Source organism: Pteropus vampyrus, unplaced genomic scaffold (assembly GCF_000151845.1).
Source record: "Pteropus vampyrus isolate Shadow unplaced genomic scaffold, Pvam_2.0 Scaffold141, whole genome shotgun sequence".
Taxonomy (NCBI): Eukaryota; Metazoa; Chordata; class Mammalia; order Chiroptera; family Pteropodidae; genus Pteropus; species Pteropus vampyrus.
In genome coordinates, this window is record NW_011888922.1 from 2328933 (window position 1) to 2355704 (window position 26772).

General features: G+C 34.8%; 1 protein-coding gene and 1 pseudogene across 3 annotated transcripts in view; one reads left to right on the forward strand and one right to left on the reverse strand.

Moving 5' to 3' along the window:
• RSF1 (remodeling and spacing factor 1) overlaps positions 1-25001 on the forward strand; it is a 107702-nt gene extending 82701 nt beyond the window's left edge. For all 3 annotated transcript variants that reach the window (XM_011368374.2, XM_011368373.2, XM_011368375.2), the window contains 9 exons: positions 3115-3219; positions 4313-4392; positions 9227-9281; positions 10420-10529; positions 15781-15848; positions 16931-17138; positions 17549-17769; positions 19713-19901; positions 22441-25001. In XM_011368374.2, the coding sequence (XP_011366676.1) occupies positions 3115-3219; positions 4313-4392; positions 9227-9281; positions 10420-10529; positions 15781-15848; positions 16931-17138; positions 17549-17769; positions 19713-19901; positions 22441-23012 (1608 nt within the window). In that variant the 3' untranslated portion in view covers positions 23013-25001. The remainder of the gene's footprint in view (positions 1-3114; positions 3220-4312; positions 4393-9226; positions 9282-10419; positions 10530-15780; positions 15849-16930; positions 17139-17548; positions 17770-19712; positions 19902-22440) is intronic.
• LOC111744814 lies at positions 10046-10163 on the reverse strand (annotated as a pseudogene).
• Positions 25002-26772: the final 1771 nt, after the last annotated feature.

Consider the following 26772-nt stretch of genomic DNA (forward strand, 5'->3'; position numbering starts at 1 on the left):
ATTTGTTACATGCTGGGTTAAAGTTATTTGCAGTTTACTTGGTTTTTTTTCTTAAACACATCTGGAAACTAAATTCATCAACGAAGTTTATCATATCTCAATAGTTTCAAAGGGTTCAAGTAAAAAAACAACTTAGAGCCAGATAATAACTTTAGCACTGAGAAGAGTAGGTACTGAAATTATGCTGAGAAGACTCTCATAAGCATTTTGTTATCATTAGGCTGTGAAAGTTAGGTCAAGATTTTTGTGTGGAGAAAGGCCATGAGAAGATATGAGATACTGGTCTTTTCTGCCTTCTAAATCAAGTAAAAATTAACACTTGTGTTCTTTCCCTGCCATTCCCTAATAATCTTTTTAAACGTTATGCATTTTAACTGAGGCAGCAATAGATGTCAGTGACAAAGGGGGTGAGAACACGTAAAATGAGGAGAGCAGAAATAGTATCAAGGAGATGGAGAAAGTTGTACTCTTTTGCACACACACACAGGATTTTATTTAGTTATCTTAACTGCTCTGAGAATCCCATTGCTCATTACTGTGCCAGAGAGAAATAACATTTGAAACCGAAGATCCCAAATGGTGGATTTCTTATGCCATGTGTTTAAGGATAATCCTCAAATGAAAATGTCAAGCAACTATTATGTGTTAAGTGGCAGGGAAATGATTTTGAATTAGAAAGACGTGGTCTTGGTCCTCATTGAGCTTACAGCAGAAAAGCAATAAATCTATAGATGAATGTAGAGCTCTATGGGATTTTAGAGATGCTGTAATCAAAAATAAATGGATCATTACCTGAGGTTTGGAAATTTTACATAGTAATATTTATTTTAATGGGATTTTACCAGTATTGTGAATAGAGACTATCGTCTTAGAAATAAATTTCTTTAAACATTTAATTTTGTTAAATGAAATTTAGATTATGTTTTACCATAGAAACAATGTGGTAAATAGAGTCAGTTACCCAGGTTAGTCTGTATATATATGCCTATGTAATCAGTCTGTCATATAACTGCAGTATTGAATTCTGGGTATTGTCAATAAATGGTGATGCATTGTATGAAGAAGCGGGAGAGTACTTTTTCACTTTTAAATTACTGCACATGTGTGTACATCACCCTCCTCCCTCTACCCGTCATGATATGTGTTAGCAATTCACAAATTATATATGTGCACATGGGTTGCTATACATACATATATTACCTAGATCTGTTCTCAAGGGAACTTAGAAGCAGTGATACCCCTTAGCAGTGATCACTTAGCATCTAGATCTTGGTTTGTAAATACCATTCTCTATTAAAGGAACCAGGTCTTCTGGGAGAAATGGCTCATTCTAAGGCTTGGGCAGGAAAAATGTAAGATATGCCTAGAGTATCCTGTAGTTCCAGAAACTAAGGAAGTGCTTTAGAGAAAGAAAAAAGAAAAAGGATGCAAACAAGTCCTAAGGACACAGCTAACCTGAAGGAGCCCCCAGTGTGTCCATGGCTAAAAAAATTTGAATTTGACAAATAGAATAATAGTTTTATAACCCAAAGAATAAAATCAATATTTATTAGTCTTGATATAAATAAATAATTGAATAAGCGGATAAATGTGGGATAAGGTACATATTTTCTTTACAGAGGAATTCCAAATAACAAATGTAGAAGGCTTGAGGGAAATAGAGAATCACCATTATAACACCACAGTAGTAATTGTTGCAAGCCAGATCCACTGATGAGTGCTACAACTATTGGGTGAAGCTTTAAGGAAAAACAGTATGTTTGCATTAGCTTCATCACATTTTCCCCTAAAATATTTATTAATTACTGTGGCAATTTTACCTTATATCTATAAATTCTTTGATACTCTTCCCTCCAGAAAGTGGAGCCTAATTCCCCTCCCCTTGAGTGTGGTCTGGACTTACCACTTCTAATAAGAATAGAATATGGAAAGTGAAAAGCAGTAATTTTACAGTGATGAGAAACAGCAGACACTACCATAACCAAGTGATTGAAGTGATTATCACCGGTAATGAGTCATATTTATACCATGTACCCCCAGATATGACACTGTGAGCAGGGTGCTTCACCTCTGTGGGATTCTTCTCTAAAATCCATAACCTCAGTCTAATCAAAAAAGATATCATACAGACCCAAACTGAGGGGCAGTGTACATAATGTCCAACTGGCACTCTTCAAAACAGTCAGTCATGGGAAACAAAGACCAAGAATCTGTTAAACACCAGAGGGGATTAAGGAGACATGATTAGATGCATTACACAAAATATCCTGGATTGGACCTTGGAATCAGCAAAAAGGCATTAGTGGAAACACTGGTGGCATCTGAGTAAAGTCTGTTGTTAGTTTATAGTATTGTACTGATGTTAATTTCTTACTTTTGGTAAATGTATCATGGTTATGTAAGATGTTAACATTAGTGGGAGCTGGGTAAAGCGTTATGAGAACTTTTTACTATTTTTACAACTCTTTTGTAAATCTAAAGTAATTTCAAAATAAGTTTTTTTAAGTTAAACATTCATGAGTATACCATTTTAAGTTTTAGAGAAGTGGTCATCTTAAACTCAAATAACAAAAAATAATCAACTTAAGAGTAATTATTGTTAGCCTTTGTGTCCTAAGTATAGTTCCATTCCCCTCATACCTCAGTCCCTTCCCATATTTGAATTTACATGATAAATCATGAATGATTCTTACAGATAGGTAATTGAAAGGCTATTTAAAGTGGAAATTGTTTGTATTTTTAAAATCCAACGTGTGGTAGGGTAGTTTGTAATACTTGAGCTATAAAACTCTGTTATAAAAAGTATATAGTTATAGCCTTCATGGCACACTGGAAAAATATTGTAACTCTAGTTCAGAAAGGACTTGTTATTTTTCATTTATTATTGTAGCTTAACATTTTCTTGGTTTATTTTTTAGTTTTTTTAAAAAATGGCATGTTATATCCCTAAATACCAGACCTTTTTATTATTAATGCTTTATGCAAATAAAGAGTATAGTGCTTAGTGTAGTACTAAGTAGAGTACCTAGAAATATTGAAATGTCTTTATTTTAACTTGAGTCATTGAACTTCAGGCATAGAGTTTGGTTTATATTAATATGTGGTTTATTTCAGATTCTTCTATGTGACTCTTGTGACAGTGGATACCACACTGCCTGCCTTCGCCCTCCTCTGATGATCATCCCCGATGGAGAATGGTTCTGCCCCCCTTGCCAACATGTATGACCCAGCACACCTGTTTTTCCAGTCTTTGATTTTATATTCAAATTTGTAATGCTTCTTTGAACAGTAGACCTTTTAAGTCTTCAAAACAAATTGTAAATATTGTCTGCCTCTTATTTAAATTTCTGTGAAATTAGAGATTATTGAAAAAAATGACCTTTTATTGTTATCTTTTAGGTCTTTCTTTTATTTTTTTCCAAATTAATTTTCAGAAGACTTCTAATTTTTGTAAAATTATAGTCTCTGGTTTATTTTTTTCTCACATTTGTTAAAGGCACAAAAGAGCCCTAAATTAAGATAATATATAAAGGAGGAAATAGTGTCTTCTTGTTGTTTATCCCTTTCTATCATCATCTATCTTATTTCTGCCTACTTTCTTTTTGTCAGTAGTTTTATTAATGGTATTATGAGTTATGTACCATTATGATGGTACTATGAAGAGAAACATGGATTCTCTTTCTCTCATGTCTTGATTCAGGTAAATTACTTTGGTAAGCCAGAGAACAGGATGCTTTTGTGCCACTGAGCCCAAGGAGTCCTTTCATAAGCCCAGTCTCATTTTGCTTTGAAAATGATGGGCTTTATTGCATTCTCGGTGAAGTGGACTTTTCTGCCTTAGCATAGCTATACCAATTATATTCTTCAGCTCCGTTTTGACCCAGTAACCATGTGGTATGGTTTTGTAAAATTTTTTTCTGTTTTAGTGACTGGTATCATTATATTTTATTGTACGTATAGTCCTCTTCCTTAAAAATGTCTGTGATTTAAAAAAAAAAATTGCCGTCATGTATACACTCTGAACCAAATGCTGTTTTAAATATTGATTACTTCTAAGATAGGCTTAGAATGTATTTTTTGGTTAGGCTCTAAGTTTCTCTAACATGGGCTTAACTTTAAAGATACTATGCTCATGTTAAATTCAGTAGATGCTGAGGTACCTCATTACTTAATTAAACACAAGGAACATTTCAGTGTTCACTATGTGGCCCCTCATCAGCTCTCATATAACAGTATCCATGAACTAACACGCAAGTGACAAGTGATTATGGAAAGGTATTAAAAATGATCCACATCTGTTTTATTGTTTCAGAAACTACTGTGTGAGAAATTAGAGGAACAATTGCAGGATTTGGATGTTGCCTTAAAGAAGAAAGAGCGTGCTGAACGCAGGTATTAGATGTGTGTTAATATTTTACTTGGGAATTTGACAGCAGAATTGTCTTAAAATATAGATTGATGTGTCTGTGTCTTTCTAAAGCGGGGATTGGCAAACTATGACCTGTGGGCCAAATCTAGCCCGCTTCTTGTTTTTGTATTGCCCACTAACTAAGGATGTCTTTTTTGTTTTTAAATGATTGTTTAAAAAATCAAAACAAGAATCATATTTCATGACACATGAAAATTATATATTCAGATTTTATTGCCCATAACTAAAGTTTTATTGGAACATAGCCATGCTTGTTTGTTATATATTGTCTATGGCTGCTTTTGTACTACAGCAACAGAGTTGAGTAGTTGCAACAGAGACCTTATGACCCACCAAGCCTAATTTATTATCTGTCCTTTTACAGGAAAAGTTTGCCAACCCCTGATCTAAAATATTTATCAGAACCTACTCTGAATAAATATTGGTCCAAGTATTGTGGAGGATATGTACCTAACTAAGTATGTAGTGAGTACAAGAAAACTGTAAGAACTGGTCTGCAATCTAGTTACCTGTATTTTGTCTTTGGGTGGGCAGAATTAACACTGGTGAAATAAAGAGCATTAAATGCTGAACTGTATCCTACTGACTATAAAAGATGCCTCCCTTTTCAATATGCCACTGCAATGTGGTCTGAAGCAGTTGAGAAGACTTCTTGGGGGAGATAAAACTGGAGTTGAACCTTATCTTTAAAAGGGGGCTCAAAATTAAGACGGTATGCTTATATCTATTTATGTTTATTTGTACCTTCCTTGATTAATGTATTGCTAAACATACATTCATTCCTACTGTGTACCAAACTGAAAAGATGAGTAAGACAAAGCTTTTGCTTACTTGGAACTCACCCTCTATCAGAGAATAGAGACATTATGAGCCAGTGATATAATAAAGTAGACAAATAGACATCAATTCAGAGCAATATGAGAACATTGTGGAGGGGATTTGAGTTCTAGGGGTCAGGCTTATCAAGGAAGCCCTTGGAAGATAACTTGGTTATGCAGGCGGGCAGGCATACAGAGAAAGGACATTTTAGACAAAGGGCACAGATGTGAACAAAGACAAAGTGTTGTAGAAGAGTAAGAGAGTGGTAGGGGGTGAAGCTATAAAAACAGATTAAGGCCAAATTGTGAACAGCTTTGCATACTTGGTTAGGGTATTTGAATTATTCTCTGCAGGTAATGGGAGAACCATCAAAGGAGGAATAAGCATAATCAGATTTTTATTTCAGAAAAAATGCCCTGGTAACAGTAAGAAGAATGAATGAGAGTTGAGGCTGTTGCAATAGAGTCTATGAAAGCCGATGAGGCTTGAAGCTAGAGCAGTTGTTGTGATAATAAGGTGGAGATGAAGAGAATTTTCAGAGGATAAATCAGTAGGACTTGATGCCCATTTGTATAAAATATGAGAAAATCTTAAGCATTGTCTCCTGATTGGTCTTATTACTTTCATTTGCTGCTACTTTAACTTTTACCTGTTGTCACATTGTCTTCCCTCCCCCAGTTTAGCTTGCCTTAAGAGACTCAGGTCATTTCATAATCTACCCATTTTACTCTGTGCAAAGCTGAACCTTAAAAATGGCTTCAACCTCCATATCCTGTGTTTTAGTTTACTACTCAGTTCGAAGGCAAAGTTAATCTCTGAAGTTGACTAGTTAATAAAAGTACTTAGTTTTTTAAAATCAGTTGCCTGAATACCTTTGTATTTAGAAACTCTGTGATAGTCCTGTATAAAATTATTAGGATTATTTCAATGTGCAGAGTTGCTCATGTTTTTATTTTTGATAATGGAAAAGATCTAACTAAAGATGCTTTAAATTAAATTGTAGTTTAAAATTTGCTTTTCTTTTGCCTTAGTCTTTCTGAAATCTGCTTGTCCTTCTGAGAAGTAAACAGTGTTCTCATGTTCTGAAGTGAATTTGACTCAGTAATGTAGATAGCTAATAGGCTTACCCTTTAAGAGCTTTGAAGAAAGTGTATTCTCTCTGAAAAGCAAGAATGTAAACCAATAAAAATTTGTCTGCTCCTCAAATTATATCTGCTTATTCTTTGGAAGCCTGTGTTGCTTTACCTTTTATATGAGGAAAGGCTGGTGAAATATTTTTGACTCTTGCCTCACACACTGTAGGATATGCTGCTGCAATTAAGAAATGTTTTAAATTTTAGAAATTTATGTTAAAATGTGCCACAACACCTGTTTACACTATTGGTCTCCCTTTACTAGTTCATTTGCTTTCTCTACTATTCTTATTAATTCTCTTTACTCAAATGTCATTCTTTAAGAGGACGTCTGTAATTGTGGCTTTAGAGCACATATTAAATCCTATATGAGACTGGATCACAGAAAAAAGAGCGAAGTTACTGTTAATAGGGAGACCAATCTGGATAACAAAGCTTTCATTATTTATAACTCATATTATACATATATATGTATGAATCTTAGGAGTTCTGCTTAGCAAAATATGTATGTTTCTAAAAATAAGTAATATATTAACTATAAATTCCAGGAGGCTTTCTCTGTTTTTGAAAGTGAGCATTTTTATTCATCCTTTTTTAACTGAAATAATTTCTCTAGCCCTCATCCTAGCAACTTGGAGCCTTGCTTACTTTCAGCGTCATAGTATAAGGGCTTCTTTTCCCTATTTGTGCATTTATTCAACATTTAACCAACATTTATTGAGCACCTACTATATGCCAGGCAGCATAATCAACATGAAGTATATTATGTGGTCTCTACCTTTAAGGACTCTATAGTATGGTGGAAAAGAAGGATGGGTCAGTGAGGAATTAGTGACAAGCCAGCAACTATCTACAGAGGTGGAGCTGTGAGGCTCTGTGAAATCAGATGTTTCAGAAGTCAAATCAGCTGTTTTGTAACGTCCCTTCCATAACAGGATGCCAGAAATTATTTGGGAATTCAAATGCTAGTAGAGATTTAATCAAGGTTGGCATTTTCCAGGTAATATAACAGAGGGAAGGAGAGAAAGAGACAAGGAATTGAAAGTATATACAAAAGAGTATTTATAATGATGGACCATGGCGTCTAAGCCAGGTAAAGGGGAAAGTGAGGACATGAAGGGAGTGATGGACAGTGAAAAAAGGGTAGGGTTGACAAATAGAGGTTCTACTGGAGTCAGAGAATTGTCGAAATCCGTGTATCAGAGACAGTGAGCTGGAAAGTGAGATAGTAGAAGTCAGAGAATAGCATCTCTAAAATGGAAATTTTAGAAGGGGTGTGGTTATTGGCAATGATGGGCCCAGTGCGATCATTGAGCTAGATGGTGAGATGGACTGGAAGATGTATCTTCCATAAGATTACTGAGTAAGGGAATGCTGTGATGAGAAATCATACTTCAAGATTATACTCAAGTATTACCACCTATTTAAAAGCTTCCCAGATTTCTCAGCTCTTCAGACAAAATCTGTTTTTCATGTTTCCATTATACTTGTTCATAATGGACAACAGTCAGTTGTTAATATTTGTGAGGGCAAGGACAGTGCCTTATTTACCTTTGGATTCCCAATAAATCATGGCCTAATGTGGTGACCATGACTGTTTCTTTCAGTGGAGGTAAGGAGAGAAATAATGGTCAAGTTAAAGTAGGGATTTTGAGGTATAAAAGAGGAACCTGGTATCACAGTAAACTTGGTTAGTGTAAGGACAGACTTGTCAAACATATTTAATAACAGACAGCTTGAGTTCTGAGTTATCCATGAAGTCTTCACTATTCAGCTAGTACTGTTCTTGCCTATCCTGCTTCTGTTCAGTTCATTGTACACTGGCATGCATGTAAGAGCTCAGCTGTCCTTGTTGAATTGAATTAACTTGGGAGAAACAGAGAAAGTACCTGTCGTATTTAGCAATTTATTATGTAAAATTTGTTGAATTAAAATCAACAAAGCTTTGTTTCTACGAAATGAAACTATGGAGATGTTATTAGTGTTCTAAATCTACATTTCCTGGAGAAGTCTTAACTGGCTCTGAAGATGTCGTGTAGCATCCTAGAGTACAGAGCTATGTGGCTGCTGCCCTGCTTTTTGTCTTCTCTGCAAACAAGAAGTGAATGGTCTTAGTATCATGCACTGGGACCTTGATGTGGTTCTGTTACATAAAATCATTTTTATAATGCTATTTATTATAATGGGATTATGGCTGTGTATATACTCATACAGTATTACTAAAAACTTCCAGCATAACAAAGATCTAGTTTATTCAAAGTTGGGTTTCTGTCTAATCACTTTATCAGTGAGTCGCAGCATGTCTCTTTTCATGAAGTTGCCTTGTCTATTTCAGTTCCAAGATTTATTTTACCAGTATAAGTCATTTTTTAAAAAACTTAGTTTTAATTATAATTGGCATACAGTATTAATTTCAGGTGTACAACAGTGATTCAGCACTTATATACTTTACAGAGTGATGAGATCACTACAATAAGTCTAATAACCATCATAGTTATTATGATATTATTAACTATTCCCTATGATATATATTACATCCCTGTGACTTATTTTATAATTGGAAGTTTGTACTTTTAATCTCTTTCATTTTTCCACCCAACCTCCCCCCGCCTCTATATAAATCACTTGTAAAGCTACAGTTTTCATACCTTTAGGAAGTTTTGGGCCTCCTACAGATAGAAGCAGTACTATAAATTTTATAGATACTAGCTAACATGTTTGCGACCTAGCCTCTGCTATTTCCATGAAGTTGTAATTTCAGTGTTGTCTGTGTTAATAATGTTTTTATAATAATTTTATTTTTAGCAAATCTCATTTTGTTTGTACACTTGTTTTTCACTTAAAGGAAAGAACGCCTGGTGTATGTGGGTATCAGTATTGAAAACATCATTCCTCCACAAGTAAGTTTCTGGTTTGTAGTATTTTTAAAGTGGAGACCACCGTAATTGTTCTAAAATTTAACCCACTTCATATAATATGAATAGTTTTAGAGTATACCTGTTTTATTAAAAATGAAAATATAGGACCTTAAAGAAATCACCCATAATTCCTCATGATTGAAAGTGTGTATATGCAGATAGCCCCAAAATATGATATTATATTGAAATCAGATATTTTTAGTTTACCCCTATGGGTTTTTTTGTTTTTGTTTGTGTGTGTGTTTGTTTTTGTTGTTTGTTGTTTTTTACCATAAATTGGGTAATTTATTTTTAGCTTCTTTACATGTTGTTTATGTGAAGTGTCTAAAAAATAGTTCAGGGATATCTGGTTTTTAATTCTGTTCTTTTGGGGTTATCAGAATCTTCCATTTGTGTTCTTGCAGTTTGGTTTCTTTGAAGAGATATCATTGTTTTGCATCTATTAGCCCAAATTATATTTAAGAAGAATATCTCATGAATGAAAGTACATATAACATGGTTTTTATTTGAAATAAAGAAATTTTCTTAGTTCCATACACAGTTTCATTCAGGCTTAATTAAATTACACACTAAAATAACCTGTTTTGGTTATTTTCCTTCAGAATCATGCCCCTTCTAAATTCATTATTTCATTTATTCAGTTTATCTATTGACTATCTTATATGTTGCTTAATTTAAGTACTTGTTAAAAGATTTATTGATGGGAAAATTCATCATGATTGATTGATTGATTGATTGATTTTTGACGCCTACAGCACCTGGTATTCCTAGGTGGTCTCCCATCCAGGTACTAGCCAGGCCCGACCCTGCTTAGCTTCCGAGATCAGACAAAATCAGGACGTTCAGGGTGGCATGGCCATAGACTCATTTTGATTGTTTTTAAAAGAAGTTGTTATAAACCCATAAAAACTTAAGAATTTTAATACAGAAGTGTTTTATCCTTTGATCATCAATATTCTTTTTAACTTACTGTTGACATGTTTATTCAGTTGGGGAGGGATCATCTTTTTCAAACTTTTCACATGTGCTGCCAAGAAAGACATTAGAAAACAATTAATTTCAAGGACCTCTGTTCTGTCCTGAGTAATAACATATATTTATTATTATATTTTTAAACCAGGAGCCAGATTTTTCTGAAGATCATGAAGAAAAGAAAAAAGATTCTAAAAAATCCAAAGCAAACTTGCTTGAAAGGAGGTCAACAAGAACACGGAAATGTATAAGTTATAGGTATGAAATAATGTGGGAACAGTTACAATGAAGGAGTGTAAAATGTATTTAAAATTACACAGCATGATCCAGAAGTAAATGCTTTTCCTATCACAATGATCATCACTGGTTGTATGTATAATTCTTAACCCACAGAATTTGAGAGCAGCCAACATAATATTTTCCAAATGTAAATTCGCTCATGTCATTCTCTTCTATTTAACATACTTTGTCAGATTTCTATAGCTCTGGAGATAGGATTGTTGCCTTTTCCAAAGCACACGAAACACTGCATAGTCTGCTTAGCTTTTCAGCTCCAGCTCATCCACATTTTCCCTTACTCTCTCTATATTAGCTACACTGTCTTCTTTCAGTCCCTTTGCACATACTGTTTACTTTGCCTAAAATTTCCATTCCGTCTTTACCTTGTTATCCTGCTCTCGATCAGATCTCGCTATTATATGCCCTCATAGCAACGAGTTCTCCTTGAAAGAACTTGCCATAGTTGTAATGATTGCAATTTTCATTATTTGATTAATATTTCTCTCCCATACTGGACTGTTAGCATGAAAGTAAGAACCACATCTGTTTCACACATACTTATGTCCTTTACAGTTAATATAGTGCTGGCAAATAGTTAAGCGCTCCATAAATGCCTATTGAAAGAATCAATAACTGTAATCTGGTTTATCATCTGCCACCAGAAATACCAGAAAGAGAGAAAGAAAGATTTTTCCATGGTTACTCAGTTAGTAGATAAACCTAGAATAAAAACTTCATCTTTTAATTGTTTACTAGTCTTGTGTTCTTTCCACTAAACCACCCTGTCTTACTCAAAAAATAAATTATATTTTAATTATTTTAGACCTCTGTTTGACCTGTGGCCTACTTAGACAAAACCAAAAGAGTTTTTTAACTTGAATAACTGGAGGCGAAAAGAAAAACTGATTTAAAAAGTACCATAAAATCATTATAACTAATGAAGTCAAAACCTGATGGAAAGTACAAGTGTAAAGTCAGTTCTGCTATAACATGCATTCCTAAAAATCGCCATCCTATGCAAAACCACACAATAAAAACCATAGGGATTATGGGATATATGGCCATACACTCAAAAATTTCATTAGTGACACATTAAAAAAAAGTTAGGACTCTAATAAAAATAGTATCATTTGACACATGTTAAATGGTTAAGAAATAACATAAATACTACAATAAAGGTGACATTTTATGTTGATAAAAGCCCTAAAGTTTATCTGTGGGTAGGACTGCAATTTGTAAATTATTGTGTGGTGGTAGAAAGACAGTTGTTTGAAATCAGCCAGGAAGTTATAACACCAGATGCAGATGGTTATAGCTTTATAACACAGATAATGAGCTGAGGTAACTGGTAGATGTTCAAGGTGTGTACGTTTTATGTATTCCTGTGCAGCTAGGTGAAGTTTTCTATGTTTACCTAGTGTTTCTCACAAATGAAATTACTTATAAGCAAGTATGAAATACATCTTATGATTAAATTGTTTCATAATATATCAGTCATATTGGAACAAATTTATATTTTCAGAACAAGTCTTATAGCAGAACTGTATTATCTATCAATCCTGATGTAATTGTGTTTGTTAATGGAAGCAGAGATTTGTTTTATTAGCATTTTATCTTGGATATATACCCAGAAGTGAAATTGCAGGATCATGTGGTAGTTCTTTTTTTGTTTTTTTGTTGTTGTTGTTTTTTTTCGAGGAACGTCATGCTGTTTTCCATGGCAACTGCACCATTTTGTATTCTTACTGGTAGTATACACGGTTTCCAGGGTCTCCACATCCTCACCAACACTTGTTGGCTTGTATATGTGTGGTTTTGTTGCTGGTTTTTTTTTTTTTTTTTTGTATTTTCCTGAAGTTTGGGTATCTTGAGTACCTTTTCATGTGTTTATTAGGCATTCATATGTCTCATCACTTTTTCTTTATTTCTGCTGCTTATGCCTTTTCAAGAAATTTACTTGAGATTAATTTAATAGTCCTTCATATGCTTTCTCTGTTTGTTTTTAATTTTACTCATATTTAAACTCCAAATCCACCTAGAATTTACTTTGTACATGGAGTGCAATGGGACTGTTGTGAGTATAAAATATAAAGTGCTTAATAAAATATCAACACAAAATAAGGACCCCCCCCCCAAAAAAATTTTATCACTACTATCACTTAATAATTGTTTTATCAGCTTCTTATTGCTCATAACAGAGAGGATGACATCAAAGTTGACTAGAGAGGGCATTAGATAGATGAGGGGTCAGAAGACTAAGATAATTGTCCTCATCCTGTCACTTACTAGCCAGTTGTCTTTGAGTGGTCCATGTTTTTGAATGGGTCTTAGTTGCCATGCCTATGATGGATGATTAACCCAGATGACCCCTTCATCTCTAAAATTATATAACAGTAATATAGGAATCTTTGATAAACTTTGTTTTTTAGCATAAAATGTATTGTGTGATTCATTTATTTATACCCTACCTAGTTCTCAGAAAGATTTAAGAAAGAAAGCATATAATTTTAGTATAAGGAGCAACTTTTAAAGCATAACACCAGACAATAATGGAAAGGATATTTGATTACATAAAAATTAAGAAAGACTCAGACAAAAGCACTTACAAAAGAAAATGTTTGACAAAGAAGTTTGTCAAAGGAGTTAGAATTCAAAAGGAATGGCTTATGAATTTTAAAAATTACAGTGACTATAGGTTTTTTCATGGCGGAAATACAATAGTTTTTTCAGATAATGTCTGTGAAGGTTGTTGCGTACCTTCAGACATTAACATTGCTGAAGTCTAGGAAAAGGCATTTGTTAGGAAATCAATTACTTAAGGAAAATTAAGGTTTCATTTATTTTGGAGTCTAGACTAGACAGGGCGACTTTTTTTGTTTTGTTTATTTGGGATGAGGGCTGACTGGAGATGTGATGGGCACATATTCATAATGGTAACAGGGTAAGATGTCAGTTTTACTTTCTCTAAACTTAAAAAAGTAAAGGTTAAAGAGAAATGCACTTTATATAAAAATAATTACAACATATGACAAAGTGGTTAAAATCTTTAATACATAAAAAGCTCTTAGAGATCAATAAAAAAAGATGAACACACAAGCTGATAAAATGGGCAAAGAACATAAACCTGTACTTGGAAAAGAAAAAGAAAAAGTGACCAGTGAACATGCAAATAATATTTGGCCTTACTAATTTTGTTTAGAAAATTAGAAAAAAAAATCTTAATGGTAAACTTTACTTCATGGCAGTACTATAAATTCCTACAACCTTTGAAGAAGAATTTGTATACCCTTTAAGCCAACAATTTTATTTGTAGCAAGAATACCAGGAACAAACCTATAGTTCAACAAAATCTCATAGCAAACAAAGGAAAAGATCGAGTTATGATAAGATACAGATAAAGGTTAGAATATAGATGAAATTTAATTAATACTTTTGAAGAATAAGGCTCAAAGCTGATAAGCAGGGCTCTGTAAAGGGTCAGTATCAGATCTAAACTGCATAGTAGACACAGGGTCCTGCATCCCTCAAAACAGTGAAATGAAAGTAGATGTGTGGGGTGTTGTGTTCTGCCCTTTATCCAAAGCTCTGCATCTGGGATGTAAATCAAGGCTGGTTTTATGTGTTAAACATGACTTAGATCCTCCAGGCAAGAGTGGGATGTTTCATTCTTACTGATGTAATTTCATATGTCTGAAGGTTCTGATGGTCTCTGATTTTAGAAAACTAAGTTTCTCAGTAAGAAAGTAGTAGTAGTCGCACAAAGAAATAGGTTCTTATGCCACATTGCAGCTGCATCATGTCCTTGGGAGAAATGTGGTTTCTGTTAACTTTGCATCTGGCTTTATCTGTATCTGTTATCCTAGCCTAATGAATGGATGCACAGATTTTTATTTTCTCGGAATTTATCTTAAGGAAAAGCTTAAGCTACAACAACAAGAATTTTTTCATAGCATTGTTTATAGTGGTAAAAAAAAAAATGAAAAGTTAAACCGTTTGAACTAAATTATGGTACACTGTAAGATAAGACACTACATAGCCAATAAAAATTATACTGTTGAAGAGTTCTTAATCGTGAATCCTCTGAAATTACGTATAATATTTATGTTCGTGTTGGTATGTATATTTTCCTAGAGAAGAAATCCATAGCTGTAATGATTTTCTTAACTCAGAAGGCAAAATATTTGGTTGTTAGTCTTAACTCTGTTAATAATCTGCTGTGTGATTTTAACACTGTCTAGTAGAATTGACTATGGTTATGGAAATGTTCTGTTTATTCGCTCTCCAGTATAGTAGCCAGTAGCCATATGTGGCTGTTGAACACTTGAAATAGGCTGGTGAGGAACAGAAGTTTTCATTTTAATTAATTAAATATAAAGGCGGCTCATGGTGCTAGTAATTACCATATTTAGCATAGTTTTAGGTAAATCACTTTATCCTTTTGGTTACCTCAGCTCTAAAGTAAAAAGAGTTTTCTATGTGATGAAATCTTAGGAATTACCTAGTCTTGGTCCTTTTCTTTAAGTCAGAGGAAACAGCCTTTGTGAGATAAAGTACATTTACCTAGTTCTAAAATTCTGACCATCTGTATTATAAATTTTAATAATATCTTCAATCACACTTAATATTATTTCTGGAACACTAATTTTGTTCAACTTACTTGCTATGTGACTTGTATAATTGGGGGTTGGCAAACTATGGCCAATGGGCCAAATCTAGCTCACTTTCAGTGAATGGATGCAGGGAGTGGTTTTTACATTTATAAATGATTGAAAAAAAAAGAACCAAAAGAAGAAAATACTATGAAAATTATAATAAATTTAAATCACAGTATCCATAAATAAAGTTATTTTGGAACACAGCCACAGTCATTCACTTATATTATCTATGGCTGCCTTCGTATTGCAGGACATATTTGAGTAGTTACAACAGAGACTATTGTCTACATAGCCTAGAATATTTGCTATCTGACTTTTTACAGAAATATTTGCTAACACTTGGTATAGATGGTCTTTGGAAATGAAAAACAACAATTTATATATTAGACACTAATTTGCAAAACCTTATTTTGCAAAAGAAATTGATTCTAACAGGAGCAAGGGAATGTAGTCCAAGTCACACAGTCCCGAAGTGGCAGAGCGCAGTTTCATATTTGGGCCTCTAACACTTCACAGGCGATCCTCCTAACCCATACGTAGGACAGGTTGTAATGTGATTGTTGTATATATTTTAGATTTGATGAGTTTGATGAAGCAATTGATGAAGCTATAGAAGATGATATCAAAGAGGCTGATGGAGGAGGTATGTGTCATTCTCTCTTGTTCATATAACTTGGCCAGTAAATTAACTGAAATGCCCCAATGAGAGCAGTGAGCACTTTTTTCCTTTCTAGTGTGTATCATGATCACTACCGATGTTAACTGTCTGAGTGTCAGAATAATCTCTGGACACAGTGTCAGTGTGTAGACTCTGATCTTACTAATTATTTTTAAAGTAGTTTTGTTTTATGACCTGATATAATATGCAAATGTTCCTCCATAGATTAAAAATTTTACTACTTCTGCTTCCAGTGGAAAACCCAGTGAAACTTTCCTATTGTCTGTATTTATAGATGATTAGACTCTAAATGATTTTTTTAAATTAACCTTTTAAAACTCAGTATGGATTTCATAGTCTTTAAAAGGTGACATTAAAATAGAAGAATTTGAAGGTAATTTAATTAAAGAGCTATGTAGTGAATTGCCAGTGCTCCAGTGTGGGGCATCATGGTTTCCAGTTAGTGATAATGAAAACTCTGGAAGTGATTAAAAATAAGTAGTCTGTTTATAGTGGAACTGAAGAAGTCACTAGCTTTTCCAGAGACGTACCTTATTTACATCTTGGCTGCTTAATTCTAACTTTTTCTATCCTGTAAACACAGTAGTTTTTTTTTAATGGATTGGCCTCTTTCTAAAGCCATGTCCAAAGACAGCTTTCAAGAAGAAATTCTTGAGTGACTGCTAATAGATATGAGGTTTCTTTTTGGAGTAATGGAAATGTTCTGGAATTACTGATGATGGTTGCACAGCTCTGTGACTCTACTAAAAATCTCTGAATTACACACTTTAAAGGGGTGAATATTATTGAATATGAATTACATCAGAATGTAAAAAAAAAAAAGATGTTCTCTACATGGTGAACTTCTATTTGTTAGGATAAACGAATGCAAAACTCAGCTGAAGTTGTGAGAAAACTGCATATTTGTAGGAAGAAAATCAAGTGAAGAGCTGCTATGCACAAATAAGGACAGTCTCTAGATATTAAAGGGAAGCTCTTAGTAAACATAAGGTTATCTTTCTCATCCTCTCTCTGTCTTCCTCTCATCTCTCTGCCCCTGAATTCAGGAGTTGGCCGAGGAAAAGATATCTCCACCATCACAGGTCACCGTGGGAAAGACATCTCTACTATTTTGGACGAAGAAAGAAAAGAAAATAAACGACCCCAGAGGGCAGCTGCTGCTCGTCGGAAGAAACGACGGCGACTAAATGATCTGGACAGTGACAGCAACCTGGATGAAGAAGAGAGTGAGGACGAATTCAAGATCAGTGATGGGTGCGTGGTCTGCCTGTCAATCCCAGCCCCTGGATACAAGTTTAACTAGGGCTAGCAGAGAAACTGCCATGCTGTGATGGAGCTTTTGTTCATTGTGCACATACATGATCTCTTTATTTTCAGGATCTTTAAAACAGATTCAAGAATGCCAGTGTTGGTTCTTTTGAGATTAAAACAAAGTAGGTTTATGGTGGTTTGTTTAATATTCAAAATTGTATTTAAATTTCATTAACTGCAATTGAGCATTCATTTGTTGTGTACCTCTGTGCCACCTTCTGCCAACATGTCCATGAAGGGTTCCCAGTCAAATATGAATTATTGGACTTGTTAGAATTTAAACTCAGAAATCTCAGAACTGGGTTCACAGTTTTAACTATACCATTTCGATTCATCTGGTTTCTCTTGGATAGATCTCAAGATGAGTTTGTTGTATCTGATGAAAACCCAGATGAAAGTGAAGAAGACCCACCATCTAATGATGACAGCGACACTGATTTCTGTAGCCGAAGGCTAAGGCGACATCCTTCTCGGCCAATGAGGCAAAGCAGGCGTTTGCGGAGAAAAACCCCAAAGAAAAAGTATTCTGATGATGATGAAGAAGAGGAATCTGAGGAGAATAGTAGAGATTCTGGTAAAAATAATTTGTATCCATGTCACACCAACTCGATAAATTCTTGTGCACTCTGGAGCTAAGAATTTTAAAATTCCATTTAATTTGGATATGAGCTTTCTGATAAAACTTTAAGTTGTATTATTATGACTCACTAGTAGCTAAATTTTTCACTGAAATCACATCTGAGAAAATACATACAGATGGTTGGGTTAACTTCATACTAAATTCATTTAAAATTGCGATGTATCCTCCTGTTGCCAACTGTTTACATGTCTAGACTTTATCTTCATAGTGTTCCTTGGGAATCATTGTCAATAAGCTGAGAACATTTTTCTCAGATGTCCAGCTACTGGAGAGAGAAGGATCACCAGTTCTAACATTTAGATCACTATTAGTGATTCATTAGTTTTTATAAATTAGCCGTGGTTGATGTTATTTATGCTTATCCCTATTAACTGAATAATGGAGGCACAGCAGCTAAAATAACATTAATGCTTTATGGAACTGACAGATAGGTAGCTATCCTCAAACAAGAATATTATATCCCAGACTCTGGCCAGGCTCGTGGACTTTTTGTAAGTGGAGACATCATGCCCCTTTGTCAGTGATTATTTCCTAAGAACAATAATATTTTCTTATATACCCACAGTATAATGATCAAAATCAGAAATTTTAATATTGATATAATAATATTATCTAGTCAGTAGTATACGTTCAAATTTCATCAGGTATCCCAATATTGTTCTTTATTTCAATTTCTTTTCCTAGTCTAGGATCCAGTCCAGGAATATATGTTGCATTTATTCATGTCCCTTCGGTCTCCTTTAATCTGGAATAGTCTTCAAACTTTGTCTTTATTGGCCTTGATGTTTTCGAAGATTACACACTAGTTATTTTGTAAAATGTCCCTCAATTTTGGCAGGAACATCACAGAGCTAATGTATGTCCTCCATATCTCTTTATTATTTTTCCCTTTGTACTTGAAAGGTAATTTGCAGGAAGGTATTTTGAAACTGTAAATATCCTGTTTCTTATCAGATGTTGCACCCATTCGTTTTAGCATTCGTTGTTATGATTTTCTAGCTCCATCGTTCCTTTTATATTTATTAGTTGTGTTATGTAAGAATTTTCCCTTCTCCCATATATATTTATTTCTTTACATTAGTATATATGTGTGGGTTCTTATTTTAGTCAATGAATATGTTACCGTAACTATAGAGGCTCAATTTATCCCAAATTTGGCCAATTGAGAACCACTCTAAACTATTGGCTAGCCATTTTGAAATGTTTGAAGTCCATTAGAAAACAAGGCTGGATGTGATAATTAAGTAGAATTTGTTAGCACTCCTGAAAAATTGCTGTCACACAGTGCCATAGTCTGATTCTGCTTTATTGATCAGAGATGACAAGAACAGTGCTATTTAGCAATGCTTTGAGAGTTTGAGTTGTCCTGTGTGCTGTATTTAGCAGATTTTAATTCCATGTGAAAAAAAGCCAAAAATAGAACTCTAATTCTGTACGTCTTAGAAATCAGGCTCATCAATTTTCTGTGGTTAGAGAGCTTAACTGGTACATTGTAAAGTTATGACTAGCCATACAGCTACATACATAGGAACAGCTTATTATCATGAGGCAGAATAGTAACCATCCATCAGGAAGAATAGTTGTGGTGGCTGTGCAGCTGACTGGGTAGCTCTAGGCTGAATGAGATAAGGACTGTATAGGACATCTTTTCATTTTGAGGATTGACTGCCAAAAAAATACATTTACGAGGTTTGGCATAAGAGCCCCACAGATTTATTCATATTAAAAAGAAAAGGGACTTAAAGTTATTATTTGTTTAAAAATTATGACTGAACTCTGCTTAGTAGCTTTATATTTTGATAACCTAAGCTAACTGCATTTCTATTTAATTGACATAAAGTTTGTACGTGACCTTTTCTCCCCTTTTTATTTTTCAGAAAGTGATTTTAGCGATGATTTCAGTGATGATTATGTAGAAACTCGGCGAAGGCGGTCAAGGAGGAACCAGAAAAGACAAATTAACTACAAAGAAGATTCAGAAAGTGATGGTTCCCAGAAGAGTATACGACGTGGTAAAGAAATCAGACGAGTTCACAAGCGCAGGCTTTCCAGCTCAGAGAGTGAAGGTACGGAACAGATCTCAGAAGTTTGGACAAGTTAGAAATAGAAGTTATAAAGTGAACTCAGGATTATGATCCTGTACCATTTCTAAGAAATTTAAGCAGTAATATCTTTGAGACAAAACTCATTATTTTATGCCTGGTCACAATTTATAGTTTAAATAAATGATACTTGATATCAAATTTTTAAGGTCTCCATAATAATAATTAAATTCTTCGTTGAAACTAGAATCATCTCAGAAAATTGTGATCTGAGCAAGATTTCTTCTGCTCCCATATTATTTATGAACCTCATTTTGAAATAACCTCCCATGATTTGATGCCCTGAATAGCTGAACAGTTCCAAACCAAAATACCTACTGTTCCTCTCTACCTTGACAGTGAGCTTCAGTCGGTAACTGTTTCATTTCTTAAAATTGTACTGCATACCAGAAGTTTAGAAAAATCTCTAAAATGTGAATTTGTGATATCCATTTAGTCTTTGTAGTTGTTCTGGAGTTCTTCCTAAGTTCATTTTAAATGACTCATCCTCACCTTCTTTCATTTCTTTTTTTCTATAGTGAATTTTTTATTGTTAATGATTTGTTTTGAAGACTGTTTGCTTCCATAGATCTTTATCAAATTAAGTTTGAGCCCATGCCAGGAGAAAAAGGGAAAAGAAATGTTTGGGTATGGGAGGCTAAAGAAGGGAATTGAACATCTGGTTGAGTGTGTGTCATGTGTCATTAAAGACAAACAAACTCATTAATTCAGTTATTAAAAACAAACACTTATTGAACTATTCCCTGTTCTAGGCACTGGGAATAGACTAGTGAACAAAGCCAAAAAGATATAACTCCCTCATGCAACTCTTTCTTTTAGTTGTAGGGAGAGAAACAATAAACAAGGTAAATAAATAGAATATATGATATATTCGGTGGAGATAAATGCTGTGGAGAAAAATAAAGGAGAAAGGAAGGTTAGGAGAGTAGTTGGAATTTCAGATAAGGTACTACAGCAATTCCTTACTAAAAAGACAACATTTGAGTAAAGACCTGAAAGAAATGTTGGGTGTATGTCATGCAGTTATCTAAAAGAATTGTATATACAGATAGGTAGAACAACGAATGTGAAGGTCTTGAGGAAAGTTTGTGCCTGGCATGTTCTGGGAATAGGAACAGAAGGGAGGCCAGGGTGGTTGGAGGAGAATGAGTGAAAGGAAGAATAGTATGAGATGAAGCAGAGAGATCAACAGGGACCAGATCATGTAGAGCAATAGACATCGAACTACAGCCCACCTGTTTGTGTAAATAAAGGTGTTGTAAATCAAGTTATATTGCAACAGCCACACTGATTTGTTTACATACAGTCTGTACTGTTTTCCTACAAAGTTAAGTAGTTGTAATAGAGACTATTGGGACCTCCCTTTACAAAAATAATTTGCCAACCCCTGAGGAGGAGCAGTGCTATCTAGTTGAACTACTGCAGTGATAGAAATTTTCTGTATCTGTGCTGTTCAAAATAGTAGCCAGTAGTCTCAGGTAACTGTTGAGCACTTGAAATCTGGCTAGTATAACTGAGGAACTGAAATTTTAATTTTTACCTAATTTTAATGAATTTAAATTGAAAATAGCCACATGTGATTGCTGGCTACCACACTGGATAGTGCTGTTGGCCATTGTATAGACTTTGGATTTTCTTTTAAGATGAGAAATAATTGGAGGATATTGAGCAAACGAGCGATATGATCTGACTTATGTCTTCATTTGCTATGGTAGGTGGGTTGTGCATAAATTGAAGAGAACAAGGGCAGAATCTAGGAGACAAGTTGGGAGGCCATTGAAATAGGCCAGGTGAGAGATAATGGTGGGTAACACTAGGGCAGTATCAGTAAAGGGGTGAAAAAAGGCCAAAGTATAGATATATTTTGAAGATAAATCCAAAGAATTTACTGTTAGGGTAGGTGGGAGAAAGGCATCAAGGATGACTGAGTGATTGGAAGAATAGCGTTGCCAGTAACTAGGATGCTGGAGCCCAGAATCACACAGGTCTGAGGAAGACGTTTAGCAGCTCAGTGATAGACATATTAGGTTTGAGATGTCTCTTCAGAAATCCAAGCATAAATGTTGAGTAGGCAGTTTGATACATGAGTCTGGAATTGAAGGGTTGCTTAAAACAAATGTGAAAGTCATCGGCATATAGATGTTATGCCAAGTCATGAGACTAGGCGAGGTACAGAGAAAGAAGAGAAGACATTTAAAGACTACCAAGGACGTTTAATAACATGGGATGAGAGTGCAGTGTTTTCGATATCCAATTTGGCATGATTTCTCCAAGAAATCTGAATCTGCTCTTTCCTAAAATCATAGGTGTACCATGAATCATATTAGGCGTTGTTGTGGGACTGAGAGGAGAGAGAAATGAGGCCAGTTATTGAAGGGAAACATTTATGTACAAGCAAGTCTGAAAGCAGGACGTGCGGTGAATATGGGAAAGAAAAGGGGGAATTACTTAAATTTGTTTATGGTTAACTGTGCCATTGGCTTAAATGTACTGTTTATTCCAGAGAGCTATATGTCCAAGAACTCTGAAGATGATGAGCTAGCTAAAGAATCAAAGCGGTCAGTTCGAAAGCGGGGTCGAAGCACAGATGAGTATTCAGAAGCAGATGAGGAGGAGGAAGAGGAAGGCAAACCATCCCGAAAACGGCTACACCGGATCGAGACAGACGAGGAGGAGAGTTGTGACAATGTTCATGGAGATGCAGATCAGGCTGCCCATGACAGCCAGCCCAGGGTCCTCCCCTCAGAACAAGAGAGCTCCAAGAAACCCTATCGGATAGACAGTGATGAGGAAGAGGACTTTGAAAATGTAGGCAAAGTGGGGAGCCCATTGGACTATAGCTTAGTGGATTTACCTTCCACTAATGGACAGAGTCCTGGCAAAGCCATTGAAAACTTGATTGGCAAGCCAACTGAGAAGCCTCAGACCCCCAAGGACAACAGTACAGCCGGTGCAAGCTTGGCCCCCAATGGGACAAGTGGTGGGCAGGATGCAGGGGCACCAGAAGAGGAGGAAGATGAGCTTTTGAGAGTGACTGACCTTGTTGATTATGTCTGTAACAGTGAACAGTTATAAGACTTTTTTCCATTTTTTGTGCTAATTTATTCCACGGTAGCTCTCACACCAGCGGGCCAGTTATTTAAAGCTGTTTTATTTTTCCTAGAAAACTCCACTACAGAATGACTTTTTAGAAGAAAAATTTCAACGAACCCTGAAGTCTTTCTGTGAAGTGACCAGTTTTGAACTCTGAAGATAAATAATTGCTGTAAATTCCTTTTGGTTTTCTTTTTCCAAGCTCATGGTCCTTGGTAATTTCATTCATGGAAAAAAAAATCTTATTATAACAACAACAAAGATTTGTATATTTTTGACTTTATATTTCCTGAGCTCTCCTGACTTTGTGAAAAAGGGTGGTTAAGAATGCATTCCGAATCTGCGAGGGCCCAAAACAGAATTAGGGGTGGGAGAAAGCACTTGTGCTTTAGCTTTTTCATATTAAATATATATTATATTTAAACATTCATGGCATAGATGATGGTTAACAGACTGTTTAAAAGTTCAAGTCTGTATCGTTGCAGTTTGAGAATTGTAGATAACATCATACATAAGTCATTTAGTAACAGCATTCATGAAATCAACTTGTTTACTATTGGAGATAACCACATTAATAAAGAAGAGACCAAGAAAGTACCATCGTAAAAAAACTTTTAAGTTTCTGTTATAGCGGAGATTCTTGTTTAAAAAAAAAAAATCATCTGAAAAGCATTTGTACAGTAAAATGTATAATGAAGCTTTGACAACCAGACTGTGCTAGCAACAAATTTTCTAAAACAGCTTTCTGCAGTGGTGATGAAGTGGCCTCTAATATACTATCATGGAGAGTTATTAGTGAAATGAATGTGGTCTTTCTTAAGGCCCGAGTGGACTGTAGACTTTGCGGATGGTATCACTCTTGTCTTCTGGCCACTCGATATTTAAATCTATGAAATATCATTTTGAAAGAAATACATTTATACATAACATACATGAAGAGATGCTAAGCTGACAGCGGTATTTTAGCACATTTGAAGAAGGGGAAAGGATTTTCAGGTGAATTTTAACTGGTCTATTCTTGCCCTTAGTATCTACTTCAAATTGAAGTCTACAAACAAAGCAGTTCCTTTGGGAGGTTTTTAGTTTGAGTTTTAGCATGTATGTGTGTGTATATGTGTGTATGTAAGCGTGTGTGTGTGTGTGTGTTGGAATTTCCTATCTGCCTGGATATATTAGCAGGGTTTGAATGTAGTTTCGGCCTTTGGCCATTAGACTTCTATTAAAATTCATTAATAGTCACACAACCAACATACCGTTGATTGAGAACCACCAATGTACTTAATAGGCATGACATCCATTTCAAACATCTCAACACTTAAAAAAGCTAAGCCCTTTGTTTCAAGAAAAAGGGGTTTGTAACTAAATATCTAACATGTAATTGACACTAAAAATATGAACTTTGTCTTAGTTTCTGTTACAGCTGTAAAATTTCAGGCAGAGCCATAAATAACATTGTACAAAGTGTAGCACTTGTGATTAAACCTTGCCTGTCAAATTCTGAAACCTTCAGCCATTACTTCTGTGAATACTTTTGCCCTGGGATTTGGGTTTTTCTGTTCCAGTGTTGTGTCTGTTGCCGGCAATGGACACACCATATCTGCTGCTGGCCCAAGGAACTTCATTAAATTTTCTTTCCAAATTAAGCATTATATGTGCTAGTCAGTGTATAGTAAAGCACTTCTTTTTTTTTTATTATTAAAAAGCTGGCATTAGACTTGCATTATAAATACCTCTCTAGAAATTTTATACTCCTTTTCCTTCAACAGGTGTTGCCCTTAAATCTTATCTTTTTGGCCTTGAAAGTTTATAGCTGTTGTTTTTCATGTGTTGGTTCTTTTGTTTGTTTTGTTTCATTTTAGTTTTGTAGTACCTGCCCATTAATATTTTTGCTTTGATTCTAGCAATGTATATGTATCTGTATAAAAAATAAAATAATGAAAGCAGCCTAAAAATAGGATGCACCAAATAGCATGTGGTTCCAAGCAAGTTGTGATTTTTATTTTGAGACAATGTTCCACTGGAAGGGAGGGAAGGGCTTACATTCACAGACAGGAGAGCAGGGCTATGCAAGGAGCCACATTCATTTACAAGCTCCTTTCTAGCTAGGTTCATTTATTTGAAAGTTATGAATGGTAGCCTTTTGAACTATCTAAAACAGACAGGCAATGGAAGGATTCCTACTAGTGCAAGGTAAGTGGTTAGAATGTGCAAGTGGCCTATCCTGCCCCCAGTCTTCCTCTACCATTTTAGTCCTGCAGCTGGTAAAGCCACTGCCGTGTCGAAACTCTCATGTACCCTGTCTCTACCTCTGGACACAACAGCTCCTGCCTCCATCTATTAGTTTTACTCTTCAGTTAAGCAAGTGATAAAACGTATTAAGTGGGTAGATTATTTCAGATTATTTCTTTTACAGGATGCCTAATGTGAAATAAGGAGTTCTTTTTAGTCTTCTGCTACAGAGAGCAAAAGGTAATTTTTATCATAGTGAAGAAGTTCCACTTAGCAAGTGTCCCGCTGACATGGGTTACGATGCCACTTTTGCTGCCTGTTATTTATCAAACTTGAATTAAATGTTTGTGAACTTGATAGTGTATCCCTTCTAACCTTATATTCTGATTAAACCAATTAACTATATTTGATCTACAAAGAGTGTAATCTAAACAGCTGATACTTATAAGTTATTACTATGCAGATTAAGTATGGGTGATTAAATGTTAAACAGTTGAAAATTCTGCTACTTGGTGTTTAGGTTCAGTTCTTGAAAGAGGCTGTTCACTAAAGTATTAACTCTGAACATACTTTGATTAAGTTTATAAAATTAGGAAAAAGTAAATGCCCTGTATCCAAAGAACATATTTCAGTCATTAGGCACGGGACAGGGCATAGGACAGCAGCAATTCATCTAGAGTTTAGAACATCTTCAATCCTTGTTATTAGAGTACTAACCATGGATTTTGGTTCACAATAGCTGCTGTATTATAGAGCTTTTAATACTTTAACCCCCCCTTTTTTGAAATACAAGTCAGACTCCTGATATAAAACTCCACAGTCTATATAGCAAATGTATTAAGGAGAGATTATAGTTTAGTACTCAGAATATTTGGTTTGCAATTTCTGTAAAGGTTTGAAAGTGAGCCAAATTTTCACAAAGCAGAAGCTCTGAATTAAGTTATGTGAAAAAACTCAGACTGAAAATACACGTTTTGTTTTTGTAGGCGTGCTGATGAAATAGTGTTTAGTGTAAAACATTTTACATTGTTGACACATTACTAGAGAATGATGGCAGAGAGATTTCGAAGACTATACCTGATATGTTAAGGTTAGGTTTCCTTAACACATCTTTTTCCAGTTGGTCGAGGGTGCAAATTCAGAGAACAAAGAGAATAAAGAATCTTCTTTAAAAAATGTGAACTGCCAAACTTCCAAGGACTTCAAATGCTAAAGAAGTTGTTGAAAAAACGATTTTTAAAATAATATTACAAGTTCCAGTTTTCATATTTCGGTTGATGGAAACCATCCCATTATATACATTTGAGCAAAGTACATATATTAAGAAACATGTAGACTTGTTATTTAACGATAAAATGGTGGGAAAATGTTAGCTACTTTTAAGTGGGATTGACTTTGCCATAAGGAATGCCTTTTTAGCTTATGTTTGTGGGTTGAAAAATGATAACCATTTGCTAGTTTGTACTACTGTACATCTTAAAGGAGCCTAATGAATATACAAGTTTAATACACA